This window comes from Lampris incognitus, chromosome 18 (assembly GCF_029633865.1).
Source record: "Lampris incognitus isolate fLamInc1 chromosome 18, fLamInc1.hap2, whole genome shotgun sequence".
In the NCBI taxonomy this organism is placed as follows: domain Eukaryota; kingdom Metazoa; phylum Chordata; class Actinopteri; order Lampriformes; family Lampridae; genus Lampris; species Lampris incognitus.
In genome coordinates this window covers 19,836,896-19,856,680 of record NC_079228.1, presented here as the reverse complement: position 1 = coordinate 19,856,680, position 19,785 = coordinate 19,836,896, and the positions used below count along the sequence as shown (strand labels likewise).

Below are 19,785 nucleotides of genomic sequence, written 5' to 3'. Positions count from 1 at the left end.
TCAGCCTCAGGACATACAAGTGTGTGTCAGGATTTTCTTAATATGTGTCAGGACGGCAGTTGGCTCATTAACACGTGTGAACCATATATCAGCTTAACAGTTTAGCTCTTCACCCCTTGTCTGGAACCTCAGCACAAGCTTTGGTGTGGTTGCTGTGCATGCACAAAGAGGAAGACTGTATTAGGGTGGGCTGCTTCCAGAAGGCCTGGCTCAGGGGGCAAACATTTGGTACTCTTTATTAGCTACTCTTGTTCTTATTAAGACCTCTTCCATCCCCTGGCTACTTCACTTGCTGATTCCTCTCTCTTTGCATCCATCTCCTCCTCTCACGCTCTCTCATACTACCCCCCCTACTCTTTTATCAAGGCAATCAAATGTCACACGTAATTAACAGGAAACATGAATAAGGAGACTCGTAAAGTCAAAAGACAAACATTTTATCGTCGTTGAAGAGCTGACTTCAAATCCACCAGCCCAGTTAAAATTAAGTAAAGATGCTTGGTTTATTTGGAAAATAGTCAATTGGAAAATGTAATTGTTGTACTCCACGCTAGTGAAACCTGTTTGATGGTTAGCTCTTCATGTCAAGGAAGAAGCAGACCCTGTGCCTTTAATCCTTCTGACATATGTGTCTGTGTTTTTGCATGTTCAGAGAGAAATGTAAGCATTTCATCTGCCGGAGGCTCTTGGCAATTAAAGAGCTGAGTTGGAAGTGAAGTTATATGATTTTTTTTTAATTACAAGAAAACCATTAACCAGTGTTAATCATTTGATCTTTATGCACGTGCTGTCTGTACTGATAGGCCATTAATGAACTAAGAGTGCCTGTATGAAGGATAAGTTCCATTTGTAATCAGGGTGGGAAACAAACTTCAGTGGCCAGCCAAGTACTGGTAGATCATTTCTGCCGGCAAATAGCTCTGCTTTTCCAGCCACCTTGCCAAGTCTCAAGGAGCTTAGTTTTGAATACCATCTTTACTGAGAATAGGAAAAGTGGTTGATGTGTTTAATTGTCATCCTCAGCGTGGACAGTGGACCAAAAATATGTTTTTCTTTGATGGCTTTACATTCTTTTTTGTTCCTCCCAGGAATTAAACAGATTTTCAAAGATGGCTAAAAAATGTATCCTGCAAACCTGTTACATTCCTGTTTTTAGACAGATAAGGGATAGAGCAAAGCAGATTTGCTTCATTGATGACTCAGACATCACAGATCCTGTAGCATTAAGTTGTACACAGACACCTCCTAGTGGCTGAACCAATTTGTCGCGCAGTTTAGAAAGATCTGGGTTTCATGATTTTGAGTCAGTGCAGATGCTCACTCTTACTGCAAACAATGACAGTGTATGTACTGTAAACACTAAGAGTGTATACTTTAACCAAACATGTCCTTTGCATTTCAAAGCATTTAAGCTAAATTTCACACAAATACATATGCCAAATTGAACAGAAAATGTTTGGTAGCTTGTCTGCACAGTGCAATGAAAGTCTTTAGGTTTGAATCTGTTGTTGTAACACACATACAACTATCCCAAAAGCCCCTTGGAGGTTATTGGTTGTGGCATGTTTGTTGGGTCGGCAGGGAGAAACCCGTTGTGTAAGCGTATAATTATTGTGTCATCGTACCGTTCCCCACAGCTTAGCAGAGTGATTGATGGCTGCTTTGCCTGTGATTATTTTATAACATCACTCACGTGTTGGAACGTGGCACCATACCTAACGAAATGTCAGTCAACTTCACTCTGCAATTAGCAAATTATTTATGTCTGTACCCTCGAAACACACAAACACACATGCACACACATACACATGCACGCACGCACACACACACAAACACACACACACACACACACACACACACACACACACGCATATGAGAGCACATACTAAACCTGGATAGAGTTTGATTTATCACACCCTAACCTCATGCGGAGGTACGACACATCTTTTACATGGAAAGAATGTTCTTGGCCAAGGTTTCACTGCTGACAGTTACCATTGGTTTGGTGTGGCATTACATTAAGCATAATGGGTTGATAAGCTGAGTACTGCAATTACAGTGTAGCACAACAGTATTATCACACTGAAAATGTTGACAATTGTTTTGAATAGCCCACTTGATTTACCGTCTTCTTAGTTAAAGCTATTAGTGTTTACATGCAATGCTCAGTCAGATATTGTCTCTTGTCTTTCCTTCATGTTTTTATTTTAATATTAACACATTTGATTGCATAATAGATGTTAATGCGAATCTTGTAAAGGAATGATGACTTCTATAAATATTTTGGTATATTTATGATAATCCTTTAGTCCTGCTTCAAAGCTATTGTCCTGTACTATATATTATTATGGTAGTGTAAGTTGATTGTGCTCCAGCTGCTTGAAATGCAAAATAAATGGTGTTTTGTTTTTTTTGGCAGTATTTCCACATTTAACATGATATGAGATACTTCCAGGAGTGCCACCTTTTTTTTCCTGTTTTCTAAAATGAAGGAAGGTTGTGTAGTCTCACAGGTGTTTGAAATATCCATGGCTCAATTGCAGTTATGTTATGTCACACGCATGCACTGCATATGTGAGTTGAACGGTGTGTGTGTGTGTGTGTTTGTGTGTGTGTTTGTATGAGAGAGAGAGAGAGAGAGAGAGCAGGCCAGATAGAGAGAGTGTGTGATTGTGCGTGACAGCTTTACGATGCAGGACCAAAGTTATGATGTTCACAACTTGCTTTCATCATCTATCACTTAGCAACATATGAAATTCATGTAATTACATCTCCCTCGCCATTCTGTGTAAAATTTTCACCTTTTCCCTGTTTTTTTTCTCCCCCTCCTCTTCCACATGGGCTGAGCTATACTGCCCTTTGAGTTTGTACATGCACATAAATACACACACACACACACACACACACACCCCAGTTTCACACCTCTGCTGCCCCACTTTCCAAGCCCAAAAGGGGAGGAACTGAAGGGAAGGGGAAAGAAGGAAGAGGAGGAGGTGTGTGGAAGAGAGGGGGGTGGGTAAAGGAAGGAAGGCTCTTGGGGTCTTAAATGTTTCCATTCTTTTCTTCAACATTGTAATTCTGCAATGTGTTCCTGAAATGCTTAGGTTGTAGAAAATGTCCATCATCCAAGCCTCCTTCAAAACCCAATAAAATAACCTCATGTAAACCTAACTAAGTGCATAGCTGTCTCTTCCCGAAACACAAGAAGAAGTCTGTGCAGTGTTATGTAGATTTTTCTACATTAGGTTTTGCGCTCTGCTCTGCCTATTTGTGTCCCACATTTTGTTGTTAAAGTGTGTTGTTTGTGATGTGTACTCAGGTGGGCTGGAGCACGGCGAGGGATTATTACACTTTTCTCTGGTCACCCATGCCTGATAACTATGAGCCAGGGAGCACTGTACACAGGACCGTGGTTTTCCAAGGTACAGTGCATACACCTACACACACATTATGTAAACTACTTTGCACAGACTGAGGGTATTCCAAGGTAACTCCTCTGGTTAACAGTGCATATAAAAACCAGTGCTTTTATTTTATTAAAGGAACATAACCGCAGCCACGGCCTGGGACCTGAACACCTCTCAAACCACACATACACACACACACACACACACACACTCCTGCACAAACACATTGAGGGCCTGCAAACTGGTTTTACTGGGTCTGAAACGGTCAGATATTACATAGTTAAAATATGAGAGCACTCTGTGGTGTGTTAGTAAAACCGGTTGACTGCTGAATATACTGTACTTTCTTCTTCATCCCACAGAACCATACGTAATGCATGTTTAATGTGTTCCAGCAAGGACTCTGAGTGGAGCTTAGGGCTTCTTGAAGGCAAGGGATGATAGCACACATAAATAATGTGTTACTGGTTGAAATATGTGCTTGCCAATAAATTCACATGCTACCGTTGTCACTAAATATCTCCCTGGGCAGAGTTCATTATGTCTCCTTATGCACACAGTGAGCGCTACATGCCTTTGAGAAGCACAACATTTTGAGATCCCACAGGGATTTCTACTTATGACTTAACAATACGGTTATTGCTGAATTAAGTAAAAGCACTCAGTCATGTATTCTGTTCTTTTTACATGGAGTTCACTAATGATTTAAGAAAGAAAGCTGCTCTTTCTCATTAGTTTAAGCCAACTGTGAAATATCTTGTGGTGACAACGAAAAGCTGTAGTTCATGGTTTGTTTAGACAATATTTAATTTGCTGTGGGACTAATGGTTTTATTGGGTTTTTTTTGTGTAGTAGAATTTTTTTTTATTACTTGATTATTTACTTTTATGTGATTTTTATTACTTGATTATTTACTTTTATGTGATTTGGGATGTAATTTTCTTTTGCACATTCTTGTATGTTGTCTCTCTGCAGCTTGTATGATTGTTTCTACACTGCCCTCTATCTGGTCTCCCTTAAAAAGAGATTCTTGGGGCGTCCGGGTAACGTAGTGGTCTATTCTGTCACCTACCAACACGGTGGATCCCGGTTCAAATCCCCGTGTTGCGTCCGGCTTGGTTGGGCATCCCTACAGACACAATTGGCCGTGTTTGCGGGTGGGGAGCCGGATGTTGATGTGTGTCCTGGTCGCTGCACTAGCGCCTCCTCTGGTCGGTCGGGGCGCCTGTTCGGGGGGAGGGGGAACTGGAGGGAATAGTGTGATCCTCTCACGTGCTACATCCCCCTGGTGAAACGTCTCACTGTCAGGTGAAAAGGAGCGGCTGGCGACTCCACATGTATCAGAGGAGGCATGTGGTAGTCTGCAACCCTCCGGGATCGGCAGAGGGGGTGGAGCAGCAACTGGGATGGCTCGGAAGAGTAGGGTAATTCCAGATACGATTGGAGAGAAAAAGGGAGAAAAAAAAAGAGATAGACTGGGACCACCTTGTTAATAAAAAGTGAGATATAATAAATAAAACATCTTTTTATTTTATTTCCCTGTAGGCTATTATGTTCCTAAATCTGACGGAGAGTTCTACCAGTTCTGTTATGTCACGCACACTGGTGACATCAGAGGAGCCAGCACACCTTTCCTGTTCAGGTCAGCCACACCGACCGAAGAGCTGCTGACTGTTACTGAGGATGACAGCAACTCCGACATCCTAGTTGTCACCACCAAGACTGGCCTTCTGGAGGTGGGTGGGGATCACATAAAAAGGAAGTTGCATTGATTCTCCTGTGTACCCCAGGACAGCTGGGTTGCCTAATGGCTAGACAGATGCTCCACATCTTGGTTCAAAGCCGTATCTAGGCAAATGTCCACGCTGCTGAAGTCCCTAACAGCCAAGGGACACAGTTCTGTGTGGCTGATCTTCCCTATGAGCCCCAATAAAACACCCTATTGGTATTATACAGCCAGTCAATAACAGCCAGGTCAAGGTTTTTTGGATGAGTATGCTTTTACCTTGTGTGGACCGTAATTACTAAAAGCCACACAGAGCAGATTTAATTCACCATTTTATTCAAAGCTCTTCTTCTGCCTCGTCCTCACCAGCGCGTGGAGGAGGCACAGCAAGAGCGCAGGGAGCTGTTGAAGGCCATGCGCCTCCTGCAGGAGGAAAAGCAGCTGCTGCAAGAGGAGCAGAAAAGACTGGCCAGGGAGAGGGAGCAGGAGAGAGAGACCTGCTGTCTGCTGAGGACCCACAACCAGGTTGGAGAAAAAGAGAGGGGTGGGGGTAGAATCAGGGGGGAGTAAGGTAGGGCGGCATGGCTCAGGAGATAGAGCGGGGTTGTCTAGTAATCGGAAGGTTGCTAGTTTGATCCCCGGCTCTTCCAGAGAGCGTGTCAAGGTGTCCTTGAGCAAGAGACTGAACCCCTAACTGCTCCTGATGAGCAGGTTGGTGCCTTGCATGGCAGCCTCCACCATCAGTGTGTGAATGTGTGTGTGAATGGGTGAATGTGAGGCATACACTGTAAAGTGCTTTGAGTGGTCGATAGACTGGAAAAGCGCTATATAAATGCAGTCCATTTAGCATTTAAGGTTGGGAAGCGAGCAGATTCCATGCATGAACTGTTATCTAGATGATTTGATAAAGACTTACCAATGACGGCGGCCAACATGCAAAGTGCATGGGTGAGTTTGAGATTTAAGGGGGGGCAGTGTGTGTGTGTGTTGTGTGTGTGCACGCGTGCACGTGTGTGTGTGTGTGTGTGCGTGTGTGTGTGTGTGTGTAGCCTGTCCAAACGGAAGTCTCTGCTTGCCACTCTGTGTGGAGCCGGTTCCTCATCAGTGATCACAGGTCTGAAAACATCAAAGGGCCGAATTCATGAATAATCTATGTTTGTATTTGAGAGAGACATACAAAGAGCCCTACGTGTGTGTGTGTGTGTGTGTGTGTGTGTGTGTGTGTGTGTGTGTGTGTGTGTGTGTGTGAGTGTGTGTGTGTGTGTGTGAGTGTGTGCACGCATGCACATGCGCGTGCATGTATATGTTTGCCAGTCTTCTCCTTTTTAACGACCTGACTCAGTGGGCCAAAACGGAATTAGGACGCAATTTCTTGGGCATCTGGCGTCAGGGACGATGCCATCGCAACCACAGAGTGAACAAACATGACGTCAAGCCCACACACACACACACACACACACACACACACACACAGGCATATATACAAGCACACTCTTCCTCCGTCTCATTCTCACACTCATGCTGCCATTCAGGTTCCACACCACAAGGCCCCTCTAACATGCATTCACACATGTGCACAGACACACACACACACACAAACACAAACACACTCATTATGCCACCCGCTTGCAAACCCTTTTAGACTGCGTGTGGAATGAGAGGAGGGTAGTCCACAAAACCGCCTGACTGAAAAAAAGAGCCCTGCCTAGCTTCAGGGACAAACACCACTCAGTCACGCGATTGAATGGCCACTGCTTTCTCACACTCTCTCTCTCTCTCCCTCCCCCCCCCCCTCTCTCCCTCTCTGTACTGGCTTCCTTTTTTCTTCCGTTTTTACTTCTCTGTATCTTCTCCTATCTTCTCTCCTATCTGACACATAAGCACCAGTCATGAGAATGAGTCAGACTTCAGATTTGGGTATTTAATGAGCTTCTCATTTGATAAGCAGTACATTATACATGTCTAAAAAAAGTCAGCTCAGTGAAAGTCGATGGGGGGGGGGGGGGTTGAACAGTGAAGTCTGCCAAGTGTTTCATGATCACGAATCCAGTCTCTTATCGCCCCCTAGTGCTGCTCTTTGGTGGTAGTCTAGAGCCCAGGAGAGAGCAGGCTGCTTTGAGTTAGACCTCTCCACTTTTTATGAAGGACAAAATCATCATAAATTACATTGTAACTCTCAAACACACTGTTATTAAAGACCTGCTTTTCATTCAACAGGCGTATCCGTCCGCAGATATATGACTTGTGTGAGTATGGGTAACGCGTGTTTGTTTGTGTGCATGTGTGCGTGCCAGAGTGTGTGTGTGTGTGTGTGTGTGTGTGTGTGTGTGTGTGTGTGTGTGTGCGTGCGCAAGTGCACATACATGCCTGTGTCAGAGAGTGTGTGTGTGCTTGTAAGCATAATCTTTGTAGGGTGTATGTAGGTGTGTTAGGTCAAACCACGCTGATGAAAATATTTTCAAGTTTAACATGAAAACATAAGTACATATTTTGCGGCTGCTAATTTTATGACTCTGCTTTTTATAAGGTCTTTATGCACTGCTAAAGTGCTTCTCAAACACCAGCCGTAAAAATCATACAGTCATCTACGAAGAGCCAAGCCCAGAGGGAGACCTTGCTCCTTGTGTTTGTGTTTTTATACATACGTATATGTGTGTATGTGTGTGTGACATACTATTAAGTCTATTATATCTGTTTTGGTATGACAAGAGTGCTATTAGTCATTTTAAATCTGTTCTTGAGTCTCTTTCTTTACTTGTTTGTGTGTGTGTGTGTGTGGGGTGTGGGGGGTAATACTTCCACTGGAGGGGTAGGTGTGTATCTGTGTACTTTTTTGTCGCAGCCAATGTTAGCTGTGAGTGATTTAATGTCTTCTACTGCTGATTAGCAGCAAGTTGTAAAAAGGTATATCACTCACAAGGCAAACTGCATGAAGATAGGCCTTATGTAATCATTTGTACAATACCAGGAATCGCTTGAAGGAATTCACTTAGGCAGCCGTTGTTGTCTCATGACTCCATAAATCAGCGAAGCCTGAGCTGTGCTCTGTGGGTGGCCACTTGTTCAGTTTAGGCTACTGCAATCTGTGGTTAAGTTCTAGTATATGGGCTTTCTGACAGTTTATGATCTGATTTTAAAATAATCTTTTATTTATCTATGAATGGCAAGTTGTGAGATTTGCTAGTGCCCCAGCAAATCTCACAACTTGCCTCTCTGACATTAAATCTTTTTCTTAAATTTAATGATGGTAAGTCTGAGTTCAGGCGGCATGTGGTGCAGTGGTTGGCACGGTCGCCTCGCAGCGGGAGGGTCCTAGGTTTGAACCCCGGGGTTGTCCAACCTTGGAGGGGTCATCCCAGGTCATGTCCTCTGTGTGGGGTTTGCGTGTTCTCCGCATGTCTGCGTGGGTTTCCTCTGGGTGCGCCGGTTTCCTCCCACAGTCCAAATACATGTAGGTCAGGTGAATTGGCCATACTAAATTGTCCCTAGGTGTGAATGTGTCCACCCTGTGATGGACTGGTGGCCGGTCCAGGGTGTCTCCCCACCTGCCGCCCAATGACTGCTGGGATAGGCTCCAGCATCCCGCGACCCTAATTAGGATAAGCAGCTTGGATAATGGATGGATGGATGGATGGATGGATGAATGGCTATATCCCTCATTGGCTGCCTATATGTTATTTATCATTATATGTGATTATCACCTGATTTAGTTATGGTGCCGTGGCAGTCATGCTGGGCATGACTGGTCACAGGTACTGAATGAGATCTTGATTCTATTCACACAAAACTCTTTGACTGTTAAATGCAGCTCTTCGGCTTAGCTGCTGGGATTAGCTTTTAGTACGTGTCAGTCAAATCACAACATCTTTGTGTGTTCTTAGGAGCTGCTGCGCTCATCACAGGGCCTGTCAGAGGAGCGAGAGGAGGTGAGGAGGAGGCTGAAAGAGGCCACAGACCGGGTCCGTCAGCTGGAGGAGGACCTGCTGGGAGTCACCCAGAGGGGCCTGCAGAAAGAAACGGAGCTGGATTGGTGAGTGGAACACACTAAAAAGCAACACAAGTAGCATCAATCACCCAATATTCCGAAGGTCGTAATTGTTTCAATAAGCTATTTTACACTGCTGGTGCCTCAGCGTCTTCATCACGCCAATAACTAAGTACACACACACACATAGACTCTCTCTCCCTCTCTCTCACTCACTCTCTCTCTCTCTCTCTCTCTCTCTCTCTCTCTCTCTCTCTCTCTCTCTCTCTCTCTCTCTCTCTCTCTCTCTCTCTCTCTCATATTCTCATACCAGTAGCAAGGCCTGTTAAACATTACTATACAGGACCTATGGGGATGCTCTCCACTGTTCACTTATATTAATAACTCTGAAATAGAGTCTGGGGATGCCACGCGGGCCTTAAGTGCATCCAGTTAGCACAATAAGAAAACGGATCCATTTGTATGTGTTTGGGTTTGGTTGGCTTCAGAAGAGAAAAGGATTAAAGCTGCAATCCTCTCTCTTTCTCTCGCTCTCTTGCTCGCTCTCTCTCTGTCTCTCTCTCTCTCATATATATATATATATATATATATATATATATATATATATATATATATATATATATATATACATATGCGGCACGGTAGCGTAGTGGTTAGCACAGTCGCCTCACAGCAAGAAGGTCCTGGGTTTGAGCCCCGGGGTAGTCCAACCTTAGGGGTGTCCCAGATCGTGCTCTGTGTGGAGTTTGCACGTTCTCCCCATGTCTGCGTGGGTTTCCTCTGGGGGCTCCGGTGTCCTCCCACAGTCCAAAGACATGTAGGTCAGGTGAATTGGCCGTACTAAATTGTCCCTAGGTATGATTGTGTGTGTGTGTGTTGACCCTGTGTGATGGTCATGCAGCCTGTCCAGGGTGTCTCCCCGCCTGCCGCCCAGTGACTGCTGGGATAGGGACCAGCGCCCCCGTGACCTTGAGAGCAGGATAAGTGGTTCTGATAATGGATGGGAAAAAAGAAAATATATATATATATCTACTCATATATTTTCGTAATGTGTGTGTGTGTGTGTGTGTGTGTGTGTGTGTGTGTGGTGTTAGTGTGTGTGTGTGTTAGTTAGTGTAGATAGTGGGACCGAAAACTAAAGCACTTATGATCCTAATTCTTTTTGGAGGTGGTAGGTATTGTCTCAGAGAGTAAGGGAAAAATCCAAGAAAATTAAAATTATGCATAATTATGCATAAATATGCAAAATATGCATTTTTCTAAAAATGGCTAAAAACCACTTTTCTCGGCATGTCAGATGATTCTGAGCATTTGGGGGAGGGAGTTGGAGTGGGGGGGGGGTTTAGGGGCAGGGGGAAGGCGGTTAGCTGGCAGGATGAAGAGGAGGGAGATTTAGACGGGTGGATAACCAAACCGCTACATTGTAGCGGGGTTCTTCTAGTGTATATATATATATATATATATATATATATATATATATATATATATATATATATATATATACTGAAATCTATGGTAATTGTAACTGTTGTGTCAGGTGTACTAAACCAGACTACAAAGTACCCACTGGTAAAGATATTCAAAAAACTGTGTACATGGGAGTGTAATGTTCACCTGAGCCAGGGCTTGGCAGGGCAAAGTTAGTTCAAAATCCAAGTCAGAAAAAAATCAAGTGAGTCTGTTTGATGTTCAAGGAGCTCTGTTAAAACCAAACTGAATACGTTTTAGTTTCATGACATGATGTATGTTTCTCAAGTGAGAAATTGTCTTCTGTGGGGATGGGTACTGAAACCCAGTATTAAACGGGCACCGGTGCTAAATTATTAAAGACCGTTGTATTGATAAGCTTAGACATTAGCGGTTTTGGTATCGGTACTGGAGAAATCAATTTTTTTTTAAATAAATAAATAAAAAGCCAAAAGTTTTACAGTTGATTTTCTTCCTTTGAAAGACTATAAAAAGTCATAGCTGAGACTATGTGCATGATGATGCTGTATTATTCTACGTGTTAAAAATGTATTGCACCGAGATTATGCATGCGGTAGAACTAGAATAGCTGCATGCAGTATATAACTAGAATAGTTATGTGCGTGTGACAGTGATTCATGCGCATGCATGTCAATGAGCAGGGCCTCGCACATTAAGTTAGCACAGGGCCTCACATCCTCCCTGTGATGGCTCTGCCTGTGCACATGTCATTTCTTAAGCTGAGCAGTGCATAAAGGGAAAAATAATGATCTTCAACACACTGTCTATAAATTGTGGGGCTGACACTTCATTAGCAGTTATAATACTGAGCAGTCTTACGTGTGTGTCTGAAACACCAACGAAAATATGTGGGAAACTGTCTGTAAATCCACAACTGTAAAAACTCTCTCCCGAGTTCACTGAGAGATTGCATTGTATAGCAAATTTGAATAACGGCACATTATACAGCTGTAGCGTTGTTATTCACACTCTTATAAAGCTGTATATAGTGTCAATATTTGCATTTTCTTATACACTGCAGCAGTTCATTGGTAAATGGTGACATCACCAGCGGACACAGTTTTGGCAGTGTTTCAGAGACACACAGAAGACTGCTCAAGGGGCGTCCAGGTAGCATAGCGGTCTATTTCGTTGCCTACCAACACGGGGATTGCCGGTTCGATTTCCCGTGTTACCTTCGGCTTGGCCGGGCATCCCTACAGACACAGTTGGTCGTGTCTGCGGGTGGGAAGCCGGATGTGGGTATGTTTCCTGATCGCTGCGCTAGTGCCTTCTCTGGTCAGTTGGGGCGCCTGTTCAGGGGGGAGGGGGAACTGGGGGAAGAGCGTGATCCTCTGATTTGCTATGTTCCCCTGGCGAAGCTCCTCACTGTCAGGTGAAAAGAAGCGGCTGGCAACTCCACATGTATCGGAGGAGGCATGTGGTAGTCTGCAGCCCTCCCCAGATCGGCAGAGGGGGTGGAGCAGTGGCCGGGACAGCTCGGAAGAGTGAGGTGATTGGCCAGGTACAATTGGGGGGAAAACGGGGGAAAAATAAAAAAAAGAAGACTGCTCAATATTGTGGCTGCTAATGGAGTGTTATAGCATGTTGAAATAATGCTGAAAATCATGACCCCCCCCCCCCCGTGGCTAACTTGCTTGCTAGATTGCATGCCACAAAAGTGATAACTGACATACCAATAAATTATCAAAATATCATTTTTTGCAGCTTTGTTTTTGATTTTATTGGTAAATGCCTTTTGTGAGCTATCTCTTCCATATCTATGTACCACAGCAACTTCATGTTTTGTCAAATTCATCATAACCTGCCTACTTCTTCTGCCTTTAACTGCAACACTGAAAACAAAACTTTATGCGTCATGTAATTTTTCCAAGAAAAGTCCTACCAGACAGTAACCATTACAACCAGTAATTACAAAGGCCTTCATTATTTGGATATTCATTAAATAACTATTTTAAATGCACCAAGGATAGAAAGTATCAAAAAGGATGTTTAATGACATTTAAATCATTAACTTACCATTGTAATTTTAAGGAACCTTGTACTATGATACCTTAGCTGGCTGGGGTAAAGTCTAGACCCCAAAAACATAATTTACCTGATTGTGGTCTTATGTTTCCCAGTTTGCGCGACCGTCTCAATAAGTTGACAGCAGAGAGAGACAGTTTGGAGAGTCAGCTGAAGAATGAGAAGGATGAGAGAGACCTCTACAAGGTAAAACCGAACATGGTGCAGGTGTTAGATGAAATCCCAAAGCCTGTGCATGCATGCCTATGTGTGTTTCACCTTGTTTTCCTCCTTTCTCAGCTGTGCCTATTGGTATGAGTATGTATGTGTGTGTTTTTGTCTATCTGTCTATGTGCCACACACAAAGGCCCACCTGCGTAGCACAGAGCTGGAGAACACCAAGCTAAGTGCGGAGCTGCAGATGTTGAAGGCAGTGGAGCTGAACCGGGAGGTGACCATCGCCCAGTTCCAGGAAGAACTGGATCGGCTCAGGGCTTGCGTGGCCCAAAGAGATAGCCTGGAGAAGGAGCTGCTGGCACACCAGGCTGACAAGGTGAAAGGGATGATACAGGGATGAGGGGTTGCAGGTGTGGAGGTAGAAAGGGAGAGTGGGAGGTGAGATGGAGTCGCATGTGCATCTTTTGTCTGTTTTATGTTTAGCAGATGTGTGCTTGTGCACACATGCCCATTTGCAGTTTCAATCAAAACTGGCAGTCTTTAGATTCTGTGTTTTATTATGGGTGGCATGGTGGCCCAGTGGTTAGCACTGTTGCCTCACAGCAAGAAGATCCTGGGTTCAAACCCCAGGCTGTCCCAGGTCCTTTCTGTGTGGAGTTTGCATGTTCTCCCTGTATCTGCGTGGGTTTCCTCCAAGTGCTCCGGTTTCCTCCCACCATCCTAAAAAGACATGCATGTTAGGGTTAATACTCCTGCCTTTGGTTCTGACCAAGGCAACAGGAAAAAGAACTGGAGTTGGTCCCCGGGTGCTGCACCACAGCTGCCCACTGCGCCTACACAACAGGATGGGTTAAATGCAGAAAACAAATTTCATTGTAACCTGTACAATGACGAAATAAAGTGGCTTTCTTTCGTTCTTCTTCTAACACTTTTTTCTGTCAAAGTATGCCATTCTTATATTATTTTTCTCTAGAACCTCACTACTATAATTATTTTGTTGCTACAGGGATATTACACTTTGACTTTTGGACTCCTTACTATTGGTTGCAATTTCAGATTAAATAAAACTTGAATATCAGTGAGGAGAAATTGGATCATTTTAGTGATCTAAAAATTTAAGCTTCCTCTGCTGCTGCAGTTGTATGTTGCACTGGATGAGGACATCTGACAAATTCACAAAATATAAAGTTAAGCACATGCAATAACTTTTTGTAGGTTTGTACATAATAATACAGGCATAGATGGTTGTATGTCAGTGTGAATGTGTTTTCATCTAAATATATTAATCTGTGCACACAAACGACCCTCACTCTCTGCAGGCCGAGCTCGTCCGTGTGCGTGAGCAGCTTCGTCAGGCCGAGGAGCAGCTCCAGGCTTCCCGGCAGCAGGCTTCCCTACTGGCATCAGAACTCCGCGACTCGACCAATGCTCGTGACCGCAGCATGACCGAGCTGTACCGCGCTCGCCTGGAGGCTGACAAGTTGCGTACCAGCCTGGCCGACGCACAGGCGGAGTGCCAACGCATGGAGAACCAATTGGACCGCATGAGGAGCACCGCGCAGAAGGAGGTGGTAAGCAATGGAGTGTAATGGGTTTGAATCTGTCACAGTGGGAGCAGGAATTGAGGACCCAAATGCAGACGTGGTAAAAGGCGAAACAAAAAGTTTACTGGTAGGAAACATGAGGATATCAGGAACACACATGATTACATGACGGTGATATGGTACAGATGTGGAAAATACGTGGAATGTACGTGGAACAACAATTAAACTAAACAGCCAAACTTAAATGAATGCTTAATTGAATAATCAACAACAGCTTTGGGGCAAATGGGTAATGGGAAAACTGGACAGGACTGGGATGGTGTTGTCAGAGCAGAATCAGACATGAGACTTGGAAACCAGGGCTGGAATGGTTGGCACCGTGAGCAGCCATGACAGCACCCCCCTCCCATAGACGCCACGCGGCGTCCTAGCCGGTTATGGGGGGGGTTCAAAATGGCTACTCTGGCATGGATCAAACTTGAGGACTAGGCAAGGTAAATAAATAGCTATGAGTCAGGGCTAGACAAGGCAAACTTGAGCTGGACATGACAAGAGAAACTTGAGTTGGACATGACAAGAGAAACTTGAGCTAGGCATGATGAGAAACTTGAAAAACAGGACTGGACTGGCTGGAACCGGGAGCGGCCAAGAGGTTGCCCCTTCCAACAGACGCTCCCTGGTGTCCTGGTCAGTCATGGGGAGTTCTGGAGCGTAGCGCTGCTGCGGTGGGATCAAAATAGGCATGGCAGCCTTGGCTGCGGGAAAACACCGAGGCGGCTGTCAGCAACAGGGGAATCGGAAACAGCAGCTTCGGCTACGCAAACTATAGAGAAGCCACAAAACTGGCTTTGAGGCACAGGGACGACCCGAACAGGTGACAGCAGCTTCACCACAGAGAAATCAGAACAGAAGCTTCGGCCATGGGAAGACACAGAGGCGGCCCTCAGCTGTGGGGGGAATCAGGAATGGTGGTTTCAGCCGCGCGGAATTTGGGAACAGCTGTGCTAGACCACAGGGCAGATGGACAAAACAGCAGGACTTGTGATAAACATCAGATGTCAGGGACGATAACCTCGACCACAGGAAAGACTCCGAGGCAGCCCTTGGCTACAGGGAAAGTCAGGAACAGGAAGGGCAGCATCCGCTGGGGAATGGTCAGAGCATTCTGTCGCGGTGGAAGCAGGAATTGAGGACCCAAATGTAGACGCGTTAACAGATAAAACAAAAGGTTTACTGGTAAGAAACATGAGAGTATCAGGAACACACACAATTACATGACGGTGACTAAGATGTGGAAACTATGTGGAACACACTGAAAATGAACAAACTAAATGGGGTTAAAACCGAGGACCTTCTTGCTGTGAGGCAACAGTGCTAACCACTGGGCCACCGTGCCACCCCCCCCCCCCCAACAACAGCTTCCGGGTTAATGGGTAACAGGAGAACTGAACAGGACTCAGGACTGGGATGCAGGACAACACATGAGACATGGAAACCAGAGCTAGAGTGGTTGTAACCGTGAGTGGCAATGACCGAATCCCCCCCCACCTGTGAGATCAATCAATCAATCAGTCAAGTTGCATTTTATATAGCGCTTTTCTAGCTGGAACAGCCACTCAAAGCGCTTTACAAACTGAGGTCTATGCAGTCACCTGCCACTGAGGGTCAAGCGTATACAGGTTTAACTTCGAACAGTGGGAGGGTGGGGGTGTTGGTTGTAGTAGAGTTTAAGACCATGAGGAAAACTGGAGCAGGGGAGTTCAAATGGAGCAGGGGGCATCCGGGTAGCATAACGGTCTATTCCATTGCCTACCAACACGAGGATCCCAGTTTGAATCTCCATGTTGCCTCCGGCTTGGTCGGGCATCCCTACAGACACCGTAGGCCGTGTCTGCAGGTGGGAAGCCGGATTGTGGGTATGTGTCCTTGTCGCTGCACTAGGGCCTCCTCTGGTCGGTCGGGGAACCTGTTTGGGGGGGAGGGGGAACTGTGGGGAATAGCAGGATCCTCGCATGCGCTACACCCCCCTGGCAAAACTCCTCATTGTCAGGTGAAAAGAAACGGCTGTTGACTCCACATGTATTGGAGAAGGCATGTGGTAGTCTGCAACCCTCCCCAGATCGGCAGAGGGAGTGGAGCAGTGACTGGGAAGGCTCGGAAGAGTGGGATACGATTGGGGAGAAAAAGGGGGAAGAAATCCCCAAAAAAAGAAAAATGGAGCAGGAGAGGAAACTTAAAATTTTTTTCAAATTTTAAGCTTTAAAGAGAAAATTGTTATGACCAGAGAAATGGGGGGCATTGAAACAGTAATGGAGGTTGCTTTGGTTTTGGGTTTAGCCTCGTTCTTAATATTGTTCTTCTCCCCCCACACAGGGCGTAGGGACGTGTGGAGAGGCTGGCCCCAGTGTAGTGGTGGTGTCTGAGGCAGAGGCCGAGCTCCAGAGGGAGGTGGAGGAGCTGAAGCTTCGCCTCCACATGGCTGCCGAGCACTACAAGGAGAAGTACAGGGAGTGCCAGCGCCTCCGCAAGCAGGTGGCCAAATTCAGTGAGGCACAAGGGGTGAGCAAATTGAACAGCTGTAATTTTATGCATGGGTAGTTTTACACTCACAATGCTGCCATTGAAATATGGTACATTTTTGATTGTTTGTTTGAAGCTAAGTGTTTACCTTGTGTGTATGTGTTTGTTTGAAGGAGCCGAAGAGGAATGCAGCAACTGCGACTACACAGGAGTCACTGGCCCCCAGTCCAGAGTCACCCACAGCAGGTACCCTCGACATGCATGCACATTCACTTATGCAAATTTTATTATGTATCAAGTTGTAATCACTGACTCGTCTATCAAAAAAAAAACACTTCAACTGTGAATTTACACGAGAGAGACATTAATGTCTCGGTTGCAAATAAAAGAAAATATAAACCCAACCTGCAATGTTTTGATGAATGCGCAATGATCCCGGTATAGAAATCCCAGTTTTCATCACTCATCTAAGTGACTTTGTGCGTCTCAGCTGACTGCAGGTATCCCCGGCCTTATAAACAGCACAGCTGTATAATGACCGAAACTGGCAATCTAAAACAGGTTTCATATGCAAATTACCATGACCATTAATTAGCGTTCCAATGGCCACGTGTACTATTCACAGAGGATGGGGAAATGGCTGCAATAACAGCATTGTAAGATGGTGACAGATGTACTCTTAGCCCCCCTCCTTGGCTCAGGGATGGTTGTTCCGTCTTCACATAGGTGGCCTCTTTGACTCCCTGTTCAAACCAGCAGTCCTCCATATCGAGAATGTGCACCAACCTATAACAAACTCAGAACTTCACTGTTAGAATTCATACAAGGAAATCAGTCAATCCAAATACATTGATTTGGCACTAATCTATAACATTTATAACTGGTCAGTCATGGATGCCATAAAGGAAGGGTCATGGGCCAGAAAACCATTCAGTGTCTTAGGTGACCATATTTTGCTTCATGCAGTGACACATCTCCTCTACATAGAGTTGATCAGATTGTTTACTGTGGCCCGTGGATGGTTGTGTGATTCAGCTGGGTGTGTGATGGTTGTGTGATTCAGCTGGGTATTAACAGGGACTGGAGCACGCTGAAATATATTTGATTCAGTGCATCTCAAGCATACTCATTGTTTGACAGGTCCGGTGTGTATGCAGGCTGTGCAGGAACTGGAATTTATTCAATTTCGGCAAACTTAGGACAGATCCCTTAGTAACATGGCGCAGTGCACTGTTATTCTGAAACATGAGTTGATGGAGGCAGATGAATGGTGCAAAATTAAGCCTTAGCATCTCATCACAGTATCTGTGCATTAGAATTGCTGTTGATGATAAATGCACTGATGCTGGTTGTCCATAGCTTATAGCTGACTGTACATTAGCCCAAGTGCCACAATAGTGCAGTTTGTACACAATGATGATATCAACAAGTAGCACACCCACACAACGGCATATACACTGTCTGCCCTCAGCCATCAGAGTGCAGCTAGAAATTGTTATTCCAACATGAGCAGGGAATTTCTATAGAGTACCATGGAATAATGGCGTTTATCCACTCAAATGTGTTACAACACCAAACTCCAGCTAGTTCAAGATCCTTGTGAGGATGACGAACAGATGAATTCCCATTATGCAATTTTGGAAAACCTGGAAATTTATAGACTAGTTTTCCAGTCATGGAAAATATCTGGAAAATTTTTAAATTGGTTTAAATGTCCTGGAGTTATTTTTGAGGTCATGGAAAATTGTAAAGTTAGGTTATAAAATTGTATTTTTACCTGCTTAGAATGTATTTTTTCCCGCTTTTCTCCCCAATTGTATCTGGCCAATTACCCTACTCTTCTGAGCCATCCTGGTTGCTGCTCCATCCCCTTTGCCGATCCGGGGAGGGCTGCAGACTACCACATGTCTCCTCCGATACATGTGACGTCGCCAGCCACTTCTTTTCACCTGACAGTGAGGCGTTTCACCAGGGGGACGTAGCACATGGGAGGATCACACTTTTCCCCCCCAGTTTCCCCTCCCCCCTGACAGGCGCCCCGACCGACCAGAGGAGGCGCTAGTGCAGCAACCAGGACACATACCCACATCTGACTTCCCACCTGCAGACATGGCCAATTATGCCTATAGGGACACCCAACCAAGCTGGAGGAAACACGGGGATTCGATCTGGCGATTCCTGTGTTGGTAGGCAACGGAATAGACCACTACGCTACCTGGACGCCCCAGACTGCGTATTTTTAACATAATTTTTAGCTGAGATTGCACATCAATGGGAGGTATGTGCATTGACCATCTAAAAGTTGCACAGTCTATTTAGAGACTGTAGTTCAAACCCCCCACCCCCCATACACAATATTGTGGCAAACGGCACAACATGGGGGGTTTCACTCACATGAATTTACCCTGAGTCCAATTTCTGGGGGGGAATTAAAATGTTATGAATGGAGATATTTCAATAAAACTCAGTGTGTGCGTTCGTGCGTGAGTTCGTGTCAGTGAGTCAGTCCATCTATCCATACGGGTTGTTGTGAGTCTTTCATTGATGGTTAACACTGAATAATATGACCTTCTGTGAGTCACGGTTGTAATTCATAACCAAGCAAAAGTCCTGTAAAATGTCCTTGAAATGTCCTGGAAAATGGACTTCCTAAAAAGAGTGTGAATCCTGATTATATGTGGTCTGTGGTTATGATGCCAGTTCAACAGCATCTTTAAAGCGATGTTGGAGGCGGCTTTTGGTTGAGTAATACATAGTCATTCCTCTGGCAGCAGACATTCTGGTGGATATTCCTGTCATCAACTTGCCATTTGCAAATGTCCTTGTGACTGGAGACATCTGCAGCATTTGTGTTGTGCAACAAAACTGCCCATTTTAGAATGGCCTTTATTGCCCTAAGCACAAGGTGTGCCTGTGTCATGAGCATGCTAG

General features: G+C 45.0%; 1 protein-coding gene across 2 annotated transcripts in view; it reads left to right on the top strand.

The window, feature by feature from the left end:
- The window catches only part of tax1bp1a (Tax1 (human T-cell leukemia virus type I) binding protein 1a), a 33,244-nt gene that overhangs the window by 1,057 nt on the left and 12,402 nt on the right, over nt 1-19,785 (top strand). For both annotated transcript variants that reach the window (XM_056298142.1, XM_056298141.1), the window contains exons 3-11: nt 3,320-3,422; nt 4,953-5,143; nt 5,503-5,658; nt 9,015-9,163; nt 12,730-12,820; nt 12,981-13,166; nt 14,110-14,361; nt 16,708-16,893; nt 17,028-17,100. In XM_056298142.1, coding sequence (XP_056154117.1) covers nt 3,320-3,422; nt 4,953-5,143; nt 5,503-5,658; nt 9,015-9,163; nt 12,730-12,820; nt 12,981-13,166; nt 14,110-14,361; nt 16,708-16,893; nt 17,028-17,100 — 1,387 coding nt within the window. The remainder of the gene's footprint in view (nt 1-3,319; nt 3,423-4,952; nt 5,144-5,502; nt 5,659-9,014; nt 9,164-12,729; nt 12,821-12,980; nt 13,167-14,109; nt 14,362-16,707; nt 16,894-17,027; nt 17,101-19,785) is intronic.